We start from the raw sequence: 11,311 nt of genomic DNA on the forward strand, positions 1-11,311 counted from the left end.
TGGGAGTAGAAATAAATCAAATGTTAGGAATTGCTGAGTTTGTCATTGTTTTGAGCTCAGCTAATTTCAGGAGGAATATGTAATCAACAAGACTGATGTGGAAAAACACCATATAATGTGTGAACTGTTGCATTTATTTGGATATGCATCTTGGTGCAAGATGAGGAAAGATGTCTCTTTAAGTTAGTGCTAAAGTATTTATAAAAAGTCTTCTGTCCCTTTTCAGATATATATGTACTGCCCTGACAGATGCAGTGATGAAAAGTGGGAATGATTTCCATCCTTTGTTTCCACCTATCAAAAAAGAAGCATTAAAAGTAAGGAAACACAGTTGTATGCTTTAACTCACTTCTTTATTTCTATGATATCTCTTTTTTTTCTTCTCATTTTATGTCATTAAAACCTGCAACTTTATTTTACTTGTTGTCTTATTTGATAGACCAACTCAAAATAGCACATAATGATAAAACAAAAGGAGAATCATGATTTTTAAACATTTTTAGAAATAAAATCTTGAGTTTTTGAGTGCTGTCACAGCGAGTCTTTGTCTGTTTACCAACTTTGCACACAATGTTTTACACATTCGTTGCAAAATAGGTCAAGTTAAGTCAAATTAGAAGATGAACATCTGTAAACAATCTATAAGCCTTGCAGAACATTCTTGATTGAATCTGGTCTGAACTTTGATTGGGACGTTCAAACACATGAATCTCTTCGATCTGCTTCAGCCTAAGAATTTCTTTGCCATCCATTTAGCTACATCCTTCTTCCCATCAACTTTAACCGGCTTCTTGTCCCTGCTGGAGAAAAGCATCCACACAACCTAATGCTCCATGAGGTTGGTGTGTTCAATACAGCTTTGCAGTGAGATTTCCAACAAACATTATTTTAAATATAAGCCAAAACATGGATTTTGGTGTCATTTTAACAAAGCACCTTCTTCCACATGCTTACTGTGACCATGCATTAATGTGTGTGACCCAGAACCCAACTGTGTGTCCCCTGGTTAGGTTTTCTGCCTTAAGGAGCATCTTAAAAAGACTAATGTGGAATATCAGTGCTGCCAAAAATTGGCTGAAACAAAAAACCCCATAACCTGGGTTTCCAAACAAGTGTTATTTGGGTTAAAATGTATTGTCTTGTTTCTTGTTCAGTCTGTGGAGGGTTAACAGTGTTTTTAGGTCCTGTAACAGCTGGGGGCAGAACTGAGGAATGTTGTTTGCCACTGGGTAAGTCAGCGTGGGAGTAATCTTGCTGAAGGTTTGGAGGCACGAAAAGAGAAGTGATTTAGAGCAAAAAAAACAAACAAAGAAGGATCAGGATGTGTGTACGAACATCCAGACTTGCAGGTGAAAACAAATTTGAACATGCCCTCCACAAGAGAATGGTACGAGGGCGTGGAGGCGGGTGTTGGGGGGCAGCTTTTGTAAGTAGAACATAAAAACAGCGTGTTACTCAATTCTTTCTCAGTATTCATTAATGCCTTTACTTATCACTGATGTCGAGTGTTAAAGACAAGGTGTGTTGTTATTTTATAAAATTTGACAATTTTTGTTAGGTGTTAAAGCAGGGTTTAATTCAGGATTTAACGTATCATTGACTAGACTGAACACTTTATTTTATGCTAAGGCCTCATTCTCCTTACCCTGCTTTAGTTACAAATTCTTTAATAATTAAAAAGGTTTCGATAAAACAAAATATATTTTGCATGAAATCTATAGCTACTTTACTAAATTCACTCATATGGTCTGTTTCGAATATGCCTGTCTGAAACTCGCAGCTCTTTGCCGCTGCAGCACCCACAGTGCCTGGCAAAAGTATTGGCAAAAGGACCATGGTAACTTTGGAGGAGCAGCACTAATCCACAGCTCATATTGACAGGAAAACTACTAGTAATTAGGAAGAGTTGTATGCAATAAGTCACTTTACCGTCTAATACACGGCACACATCGATGTTGTTTCAAAACCCTTCCCTATAATGGAACATAAGAATTAATTAAGCATAATTAAGTAAGAATTATGTATAAAGCTTTTCTTTATATTTCTTTTCCCATAAAACCCCAGTCATTAGCAGCTGGTCTTGAAAAAAGGTTTCAACTTTAAACGTGATTTTTACAGAAAATTTCTTCTTTGCTTGTTTATAAACGTAACACTTGCTGTTGTTTTCATTTTGTTTATTTTTTAACATCTTTAAACATATTCTGTTTTTTTTGTCCAAAGGCTGGAAAATGAAATATTACAAAGAAATTTCATAAAAAAATACACAAGGATCTCAAGTTTCTTTTGATTTTGTTTTATTTTCATAAATTAGGGAGCGGACACCTTGTGGTCACAGACCAACATGCATTTGTTATGTATCACTTTTCTGACAACGTTACATGAACTAACAACTGTAGCTTTTCCAAACAGGTAAATTAAAGTTGCACTGCCATGTTTCTGGCATCCAGGAGAAAATTCTGTTTTATTTGATGCAGTTTCTTTTGGTTCAGAGTCAGTTGGAGTTTGACTTAGTTGGCCTTGATGTAGGATTCATAGAGGGAGGTCAGACGAGTCTGGAGGTCCTGGGCGTAGGGGTCCAGCCTCTCCCTCAGGTTGTCTACGTATGGGGCAGCCATTTCCTTCACCTGCTGGGCTCTCTGTGTGAGCTGATCCTGGACTCTCTCAGTCATGGGAGCGACTCTCTGCTTGAAGTCTTCCAGTTGCTGGTCAACCTTCTGCTTCAGGTCGTCAGTGTAGGGCCCGAGTTGAGTCTGCAGCTCCTGCACACTCTGCTCCAGCTGAGCCTTCAGCTCCTCGCTTTTCTGGATGACGGTGGTCCTCAGGGTCTCAGTATCCAAACTCTCGGTGTAGGGGGCCAGCTCCTGCTTCAGCTGCTCCACTCTCTCCCTGATCTGGACCTTCAGGTTCTCAGTGTAGGGCTCCAGCTTCTCCCGGGCGTTGTTCAGGTCAGTGTTCAAGCGTTCTCTCAGATCTTCTGCCTCTTGGGTGACTCTGGTGATCAGTTCCTGGGCTCTGGGTGGGAGCTGCTCCTGCAGGGTGACTGCATACTGGCTGGCTGCTTCAGCACCATCAGTGATGCGGGCACTGAACAGAGTGACAGGAGACAGTGAGTTTACGCTCTGCAAAAGCTAAATAAAAGCCATGCTTCATGTGATGGTGTATGTCATACCTGATATCCTGGCCAAACTGGGACTTTCTGATCATCTGAAGGGTGTCATCAGCTGTCTGGGTGGCTTTGCCGACATAGTCCCAGAAAGCATCAGTCATTACTTCCAGCTGAGGCTTGGGAGCGTCAGCGTAGAAGATGTTGGCATTGCAGCCTGTTGGACGGACAGAAGGATAACTTGAAACTACCGCAGCTGTCTGAAGGTACAATGCAGTCATTAACAAGACTTTACGCTTCATTTTGATTTGCCCCCAGCTTACTTACCGGTGAAAACAGCCAGGACGAGCACAGCAAGGACCTTCATGGCTCTTTGAAGCTGCAACAAAACAAACAAAAAAAAAAGTCACAAAAGCATTTTCCTTCAGTAAGCTTAGATGAAAAGAGCTTCCTCCGTTTCCTCTTCTTACCTGAGTTTACAAGAGTGTCTGTAAATCCGCTCAGTTGTGCTGGTGCCGAAGTGATGAAGCTCTGCAGCTTATATAGTGAATTCGGACAGTTATGATCCCAAAGTCCAAGAGGTAGTGCTTTGCTGTCACCTTGCCTCACCCTTCTTTCCCTGCTGATATTTTGTAGCAGACAATCTATGCAACAAGCAAGTACAAGCCCCTTCTGCCCCAGAAATATCATTTAAGTACTGGTTTTATCCTGTACAATTACCACTTTAAGAGGAAATGATCAATGTAAAATCAAGATTACATTGTTCTGTTATTGCCTAAAAATGTGTTTGTGCTTCATGACTACAGCAGTGAAACTAAATCCATAGTGTTAACCCTATTTGACCTTATGTTCATCTGAAAGCCTCCAGCTCTTTACTACAGACAGAATCCACAACATTACTGTCACTGAATTCCAACTTTAAGTAGACATACAGAATTTTCCCTGTAATCTTTTTATTGTGCCAACAACTTTCAGGGTAATTAATAGTTGTTGCTTTTGTGTCATGCCAATGTTCAGCAGTCTTGCATATCTGTCTGACCAAAGGTCAGTACATTCAGGCATCGTCAGCCTCTGAGGGACAAAGTAGCTTCTGCTTCAGTTACATGTGTCAGAGGTCAATTCTCATAAACACATTTTAGAGTTTTCTTGATTAATGAATCTTTTTCACTCAAAGAACAATATTACACCATGTGCAGTGTCAAAAGTAGCTAAAGTACACCCATCCCCTGAACTTTCTAATGTGTTGTAAAATTGCGACAAGAAACTTGATTGCATTTTATCTTTCATTGGGGTTTTATGTAAGAAAGTAGCACATTATTTTGAAGCAAAAGGAAGTGGATTGAAGGTTCTTTGAGGAGTTTTTTCTGTACTTTCTTGTAGACAGCATCTTTAGTGGCGTTTCCATTACAAATGTTCACAAAACTTTGTCAATAATCTGCTAAGATTGGAAAATCACAATTTGCAATTGTAGTGTTTTCATTAAATGAGGAACACAATTAAAATCACACGTGAATACGTTTGTCCACGAGATAAGTAGTTAAAAAGTATGCAGCGGCATCATCCTCCTGCTGCTTCCTGTCATCTTCTTCATCTCTGCTGCCCATATTAACGAGTTGATATCATGAGTTGATGCAAAAAAAGTGTTTTCATTTAAGTTTTGAAAAATACACTAATTTTGATAGAGTTAAAAAACCACCTCACACATATGCAAAAACATTTTAGCAAAAAATTTGATTTTTTTTTTTTTTTCAAAATTGCCATTAACAAATTTATTTTAGTGATTCCAACTTGCACAATTATGTGATCAATGGAAACGCAGCTACTGTTGAGTCTCTAGTCTTTCGCCCAAGTGAAAAACAAGTTATTTATACTCCACCATCTCCACTTCTTTTCCACAAATGGAAGTACAGTGTCTAGAAAGTTTAATATATCCCATAGCACAGTTCAAAATGTCATTCAATGTCATTGTTGAAATAAAGGCAAAAAAGTCCAGTTTGCAGTTTTTCAATAAGCTACGTAGGATGCACAGCTAACATGTGGAAGAAATACTCTCGTCAGGTGAGACCAAAGATTAGCTTTTTGTCTAACATGGACAGAGAAGCTGTTTAAAGCTGACAAGTAAGTAAGTAAAAATGTACTTACAACACCTTTTAAGATCACAAAGTGTTGACAAGAAAGCTAAAGGAAAAAATAGAATGAGAGGAAATCTGCTAGAGGCTACAGAAGACATGAGACTGGGGCGAAGCATTACGTTCCAGCAGGACACTGACCTAAATATTTTTGGGACAAAGCTGTCCTAGGCTGCTTTCTATTTCCCTCACATTCATTTAAAAATATCTCCTTTAGTAGTAAACTCATAAAACCATTCCAAATAGAAATGTCCAACAGGTATCTCCTGAATAAATAAAAGAAAACCCTTAAATGAGATAAAATTCTGTCCACCATGAATTCAAGGGGCTAAAATTAAGAAATAAAGAATTTAAGTGGATCCATCTTGATAGCGCTTAATTCGTGGAGCTTGACCTGAAGACAAAGTCCACAAGTCTAACAGGGTTATCTTAAGTTATCTAGTGACTGCTAGTGCTGGACCATGTTGACACCTTAAAAGCTGCACACTTTTAAAGCTTTCTGCAAACAATTTAGGGGAGGAAGTGACACTATTGAAAACCAAAGCGGATTTTTCTGTATGTATTTTCCATCATTCAGCTGTTCAGTGAAAACATATTTTTAAAAAAACAGCAGATATAAAAAGTAGAGCGGTTGTGACAGCATGGCAGGGACTCCTGGACTTTGGGCTCTTCACTACAACGGTCATCTGACTTCTGTATATATACACGGAAGCAACACTGAGACACAGTCACTAACACGCTAAGCCCTGAAAGATACACACGCCCCAAAGCAGGTGAGACAAGCACTGCGCTTCAGACTACATGTTTACAGCAAAATCTAAAAGTGTTGATGTAGCCTTACTAGTAGGAATTGATTATTAAGTATTAATGTCTTTCAGCAGGTTGCAGTCATGAAGGTGTTTGTGTTGCTAATCGCTGCAGTGCTCTCTGGTAAGATGCTCTCACTTAAATAAAATAAACAAGGACTGATAATAATAATAGCAACAAATAAATAAATAGTAATAAAATAAATTAGGTCTGAAAATAACCTTTATTCACATCTTTATTTTTGCAAGGCTGCAATGCCAACCTCTTCTACGCTGATGCACCAAAGCCAAAGTTAGAAGTGTTGACTGATGCTTTCTGGGACTACATTGCCAAGGCCACACAAACAGCTGATGATACTCTGGAGATGATTAGGAGCTCACCAATTGGACAGGAAGTTAAGTACGTTGCGTGAGGGAGAGTTGGAGGGGGGAGGCTTGTATTCTGCAGCATGTTACACAGTCGTAGATGTCCTGACAGTCATTTTGTCTTGTTTTGGTTGTCTAGTGCCCGCTTGACAGAGAGCGCTGACTTAGCCAGCAAGTATGCTGTGACCCTGCAGGAGCAGCTTTCCCCCGCAGCCGAGGACCTGATGAACAAGATAACCACAGAGGCTGACATGCTGAAAAGTGTGCTGACCCAAGAGCTCAGCTCCGTCAGAGACAAACTGGAGCCCTACACCGAGAACATGAAGGCCCAGATCCAGCAGAGGGTCGAGCAGCTCAAGCAGGAGCTGGCCCCCTACGCGGACTCGCTGGACTCCGAGGCGCTGAGGTCCACCTTGATTCAAAAGAGCGAAGAGCTGAAGACCAACCTGGAGCAGAGCGTGAAGGACCTGCAGGCTCAGCTGGGGCCCTACACAGATGACCTGAAGCAGAAGGTGGACCGGCACCTGGAAGCGTTCCAGAAGAGCGTAGCCCCCGTGACCGAGAAGGTCCAGGTAGAGCTGACCCAGAGAGCCAGTCTGGTGAAGCAAATTGTGGCTCCCTATGCTGAGGACCTGAGGGACAAACTGGACCCCTACGCCCAAGACCTCCAGTCCCAGCTCATGTCTCTCTACCAGTCGTTCATCGAAGCCAACTAAGTCGTCTTCAACCTCTGCAGACATAAACACAATCCTGAAAAAGCGTTCCACCACCAGCCATATGGAGGATGAACAATGAAATGCCAATGTTGCACTGTAAATGAGACCAAACAGTTTGAATATCCATGTTATATTTATTGCTGAGTCCTGAAAAAACAAGCCAGATCCTGCACTTGTCCACATGTATATATGTATTTGACCATTTTTGTAATTTAAGTTATCTAAAATAAAATAAGAAAATACTGCATAAAAATGTCTGAACTTTGTTTATCTGTGTATAAATGCAATTCCATAAATCACACACCTCTGATTAGCTACCACAAAGACATGTGCTTGTTTTTCCCAAGAAGCAATAAGTATTTTGCCTCAACATGTTTTGGCTTGTACCACAGTTTCGCCTTGTAGTTTCTCCTCAGGCTCCCTATTGTTCTTGCCATGAAAGCTTTAGTGTGTTATCACTACAAGTCAAACTCAAAAAGCCATGATGGACCAACACTATTAAAGGAGAAAGTAATATAACCACATGTCTTTACATATAAAATATTTTGGTAAAAATACATGCCTAACTTTTTTTCATATGACACATTTTAGATTGTGCAATCTAGCCTTTCCTCCTTTTAGTCCACCCCCTCACCTCCATGCTGAAGGTGCCAGCATCCAACGTGGAGGGTTAGAGTCCAGCAATGATAGAGCAAACATGCGTGCATACACAACACATTTGCTCTCCAATCGCATCTTATGAGAAAATAATGTTGAGATTTACGTCTCACAGAAACTTTTCTACATTTTTTTCACATATTTTCCTGTTACACAAAAAGCTGTAATTTTTGATTTCAGGCTGAGAGGACAAACAGTTTAACAAAACACACTAATTTGTATGAGGTAAAGATAAAGTTTGTGTTTTTGTTATCTCTGTAAACTGTGTAATTATCCAAAAATGTTAGCTCCAGGGAAATTCTAAGAAGAAAGACGTTAACTGAAACTCTGTGAGGCTCTGCAATGGCAAATCTTATCTTCCATTTTCATGTTCCAGCCTGTTTTATTGCTGATTAGAGCTGTTGGTGCTGCCTTATCAGTCATTGTGAGGCATTGAGAACTTGGTCCAAATGGCCACGGTAAAGGCAGCTGTTGGTACAATGAGAAGCTAAAAATCTCAGTTTTCTTGAACATGATAGGACTCGCATAAAAAGGCAATAAGACATTTGGTTGTGTTGTGATGGAGGTAAGAAGTCATTACTTGTGAATTTGAGGCAGTTTTAAAGCAACCCAGTGCCATTAAAGACCAGAAGGGCTTGTAGATCAGTGGTTTGTAACAAACCCTCAAACATTTCCCATTTGTCTGCTTTTACAAGACGTATATGCAAACATAAAAACCTGAAAAACTGAGAGGAGTGAACACAGAAACTCAACTGTGCACCCTAGTGGCAGGAAGTATGTTACTGTTTCACATTAATGAAGCCAAAATAACGAACAAGAGATTCCACAAACAAAGGAGAACAAGAGTAGGTATGAAATGATAATTTGTGAGAAATGTTAAAATTAGACATACTTTTATTAACACAAAATGTGCCAACAAACCAGTGAAAAGGGATGCCAAAACAAAGGGAATTCAGTCTTACATGCCACATCACCTTCACTGTGGATTTCATTAGAAAGAGAAAGCCAATTTATAGAAAAACATTTGAAAAAATGCACATTAAAAAAGTTATTAGTATTTTAGGTTTAAATAATATATATATAATCAATTCAATAAAGTTATTTTTTTTTCTGAGTTGTGGTCAGGTTTGTAGCTAAGATTACTTTCTTTACCAAAATCAAGAAATGTGTGTAAAAGCATCAAAGGGAAAAATCAAGCAGAGAATCAACAGAGAATGCAGATGAAGTGATGTATCTGCATAAACCAATGACCAACCAAGGCAAAAGTAACAAAGTTTATATAGTGATGAGGAAGTCTTTAGAAATGCCATCTGAATTCAGTTGCTTGGAGACTTAACAAATTGGCACCACACCAGTGGCGCAAAAAGTGGGTATGCAGCTCATGCAACGCATAGGGGCGCTGCACCAGAGGGGGCGTCAAAACCCTGTCTGGAGGGGGCCGATGATGTCTGTTTTGCATCCACGTCAGCGCGCCCTTACGCTCCTTCACCTCGCACACATAACGAGGTAAATGTAGGGAGTTTTACCTTTCACGTGTCTTTGTCCCGGGGGGTGTGGGGGGGGGGGTAGAATGAGCGTCTGTTTTCTACGCTCCTTCACCCTGATGTACCTTCCTTCCTTCTTTCCTATGTTTTCGCATCCTCCTGAATAACATTTAGTTGCGACCCTGCACCACACTCAGGGATTTAAAAGCATTCTCCAGCACACCCAGCCTGCTTGTTATTCACCACAGTTTTAAAAGACTGCTTGCAATACAAATAATAAAAATAAATACAATTCTGGCAACATTTAGATTAAATGTTGCAATTTCTGCTCCAGATCTGATCAGCATTGATACTCTAAAGCCAGTTGATGTATTACCTTCATTTTTCTAAATAACTGTGTAGCAAGAATACTTTATGTCAAGTAGCTTTGTTGTGATTCTGTAACTCTCACATTTCACAGACCACCTGAGTACCTGTGTTTATTGCTAAGGTTGCTGTTGTAGATCTATTAACTCAAGATGAGCTTTAATTTGAACAAAATCATTTAAAGTTACATTTTCTCTGTTTATTCATGGATCAGCCCAATGAGTTCTCATTTGGGGAAGTTTTGCTTTTTGAGGCATGTTTTTCCTGTTATATTGTAATATTTTTATTCAACAACTGAGATTGATTCTACAGTTTAACTTAACATTTGATTCCCCTTAAGGAGAGCCTCTCTCAAGCCAATAGAAGGTGTTACACTGCCACCCAGTGTTGAAATTGTAGCAGAACATTTTAACTGAATTATTTCTAACCTTAATCTGAAGTTACAATCCCACAATAGATTAAGTTCCTACACTAAAATTGTTAACATATTGTCAGGACACTACTAATGCACTTTCAAACTGATGTCAATGTCAAATTTATTTATGTAGCACTTTAAAAACAGGTGTAAAACTGCAGCAGAGTGCTGTACAAGAACGATAATAAAATAAATTGATGAAAAGAAAGAGAAATATTACAAGAGAAGAAAAAAAATCCATATATATTTTTAAAATAAAAAATCAAAACAGAAGAGCTACAGTATCAGGCCTCAATTGAATGCCAAAGAATAAAAATGAGTTTTGAGAAGTGATTTAAAATGATCCAGGCTGTGGGCAGATCTAATCTGGGAAGGTAGATTATTCCATAGAATAGGAGCAGCAACAGAGAAAGCCCAATCTCCTTCCCTCTTAAGTCGAGTCCGAGGGACTTTCAGTAGCAGCTGATCATTTGATCATAAAGTTCTGGACACAGAATGACATTTCAAAAGATCCTGAAGATAAGAAGGAGCTAACCCATTTAAAACTTTATAAATTGTTAAAAGAATCTTAAAATCTTTTCGAGAAGAAACAGGCAGGCAGTGTAAGGAGGCCAATACGGGCCTTATATGGTCACGCTTCCTGGTTCCTGTAGGAAGCCCAGCTGCTGCATTCTGGATCACGTGAAGATGTTGCATCTGGGATTTATCCATGCCTTTATATAATGAATTCCAATAATCCAATAGAGATGTAATAAAGGAATAGATAATTCCTTCAAAATCCTTAAAACAAAAATAAGATCTCACCTTTGCTAAAATCCGTAAGTGATAAAAACTTGATTTAACAACAGAACCAACTTGTTTGTCAAATTTCAAATGACAAATGGCACATTTGTGGGTCCACGGCCTGATTTATAAGACAGTAATCGTTAAACTCATATGGATGTTAATGGATGGCTGTCTAGGACAGTCCTACAATCAAAACCAAACTCACAGGTTAGCGGTTATCATCTCACATAGATTGCTGCAGCTTCCTAAAACCTAAACACAGTTGTGTACTGTAAGTATTCTCCAAGCAAAACAGATAATATATTCAGGTGAAATGTTTTATTCTGTGTGTTTAGTTTAGATTTCAGCATATGTGTATTTTCTGAAAAGATTAAAACGGTCTCACATTTCAAGTGCATTATTTGTAGAAATGAGCAAATCTATTAAAATGGAATATACTGCAATGCTGCCCAGTAATGAAAAACAGCATAGTACAGTGGTTCC

The 11,311-nt window shown here is 39.1% G+C and overlaps 2 protein-coding genes across 3 annotated transcripts; one reads left to right on the forward strand and one right to left on the reverse strand.

Annotated features, from left to right (window-relative positions):
- Window positions 1-2,272: 2,272 nt before the first annotated feature.
- Window positions 2,273-3,673, reverse strand: LOC106938461 (apolipoprotein A-I-like). The gene is made up of 4 exons (XM_015020519.1): window positions 3,574-3,673; window positions 3,431-3,482; window positions 3,170-3,320; window positions 2,273-3,084 (listed from the first exon to the last, which is right to left on the reverse strand). The coding sequence occupies exons 2-4, from the start codon at window positions 3,468-3,470 to the stop codon at window positions 2,508-2,510; spliced, it is 768 nt and encodes a 255-aa protein (XP_014876005.1). The 5' UTR covers window positions 3,471-3,482; window positions 3,574-3,673; the 3' UTR covers window positions 2,273-2,507.
- Window positions 3,674-5,952: 2,279 nt separating this feature from the next.
- On the forward strand, window positions 5,953-7,287 carry LOC106938462 (apolipoprotein A-I-like). 2 transcript variants are annotated; one of them, XM_015020520.1, is made up of 4 exons: window positions 5,953-6,005; window positions 6,111-6,162; window positions 6,288-6,438; window positions 6,544-7,287. In XM_015020520.1, exons 2-4 carry the CDS (start codon window positions 6,123-6,125, stop codon window positions 7,118-7,120), a joined length of 768 nt encoding a protein of 255 aa, XP_014876006.1. In that variant the 5' UTR covers window positions 5,953-6,005; window positions 6,111-6,122; the 3' UTR covers window positions 7,121-7,287. The 2 variants fall into 2 exon arrangements, with proteins under 2 accessions (XP_014876006.1, XP_014876007.1); XM_015020521.1 differs by having other exon boundaries at window positions 6,114-6,162.
- The last annotated feature ends 4,024 nt before the right edge of the window (window positions 7,288-11,311 follow it).

Source organism: Poecilia latipinna, unplaced genomic scaffold, assembly GCF_001443285.1.
Source record: "Poecilia latipinna isolate Pla-1442-1.1 unplaced genomic scaffold, P_latipinna-1.0 Scaffold2600, whole genome shotgun sequence".
Classification (NCBI taxonomy): Eukaryota; Metazoa; Chordata; class Actinopteri; order Cyprinodontiformes; family Poeciliidae; genus Poecilia; species Poecilia latipinna.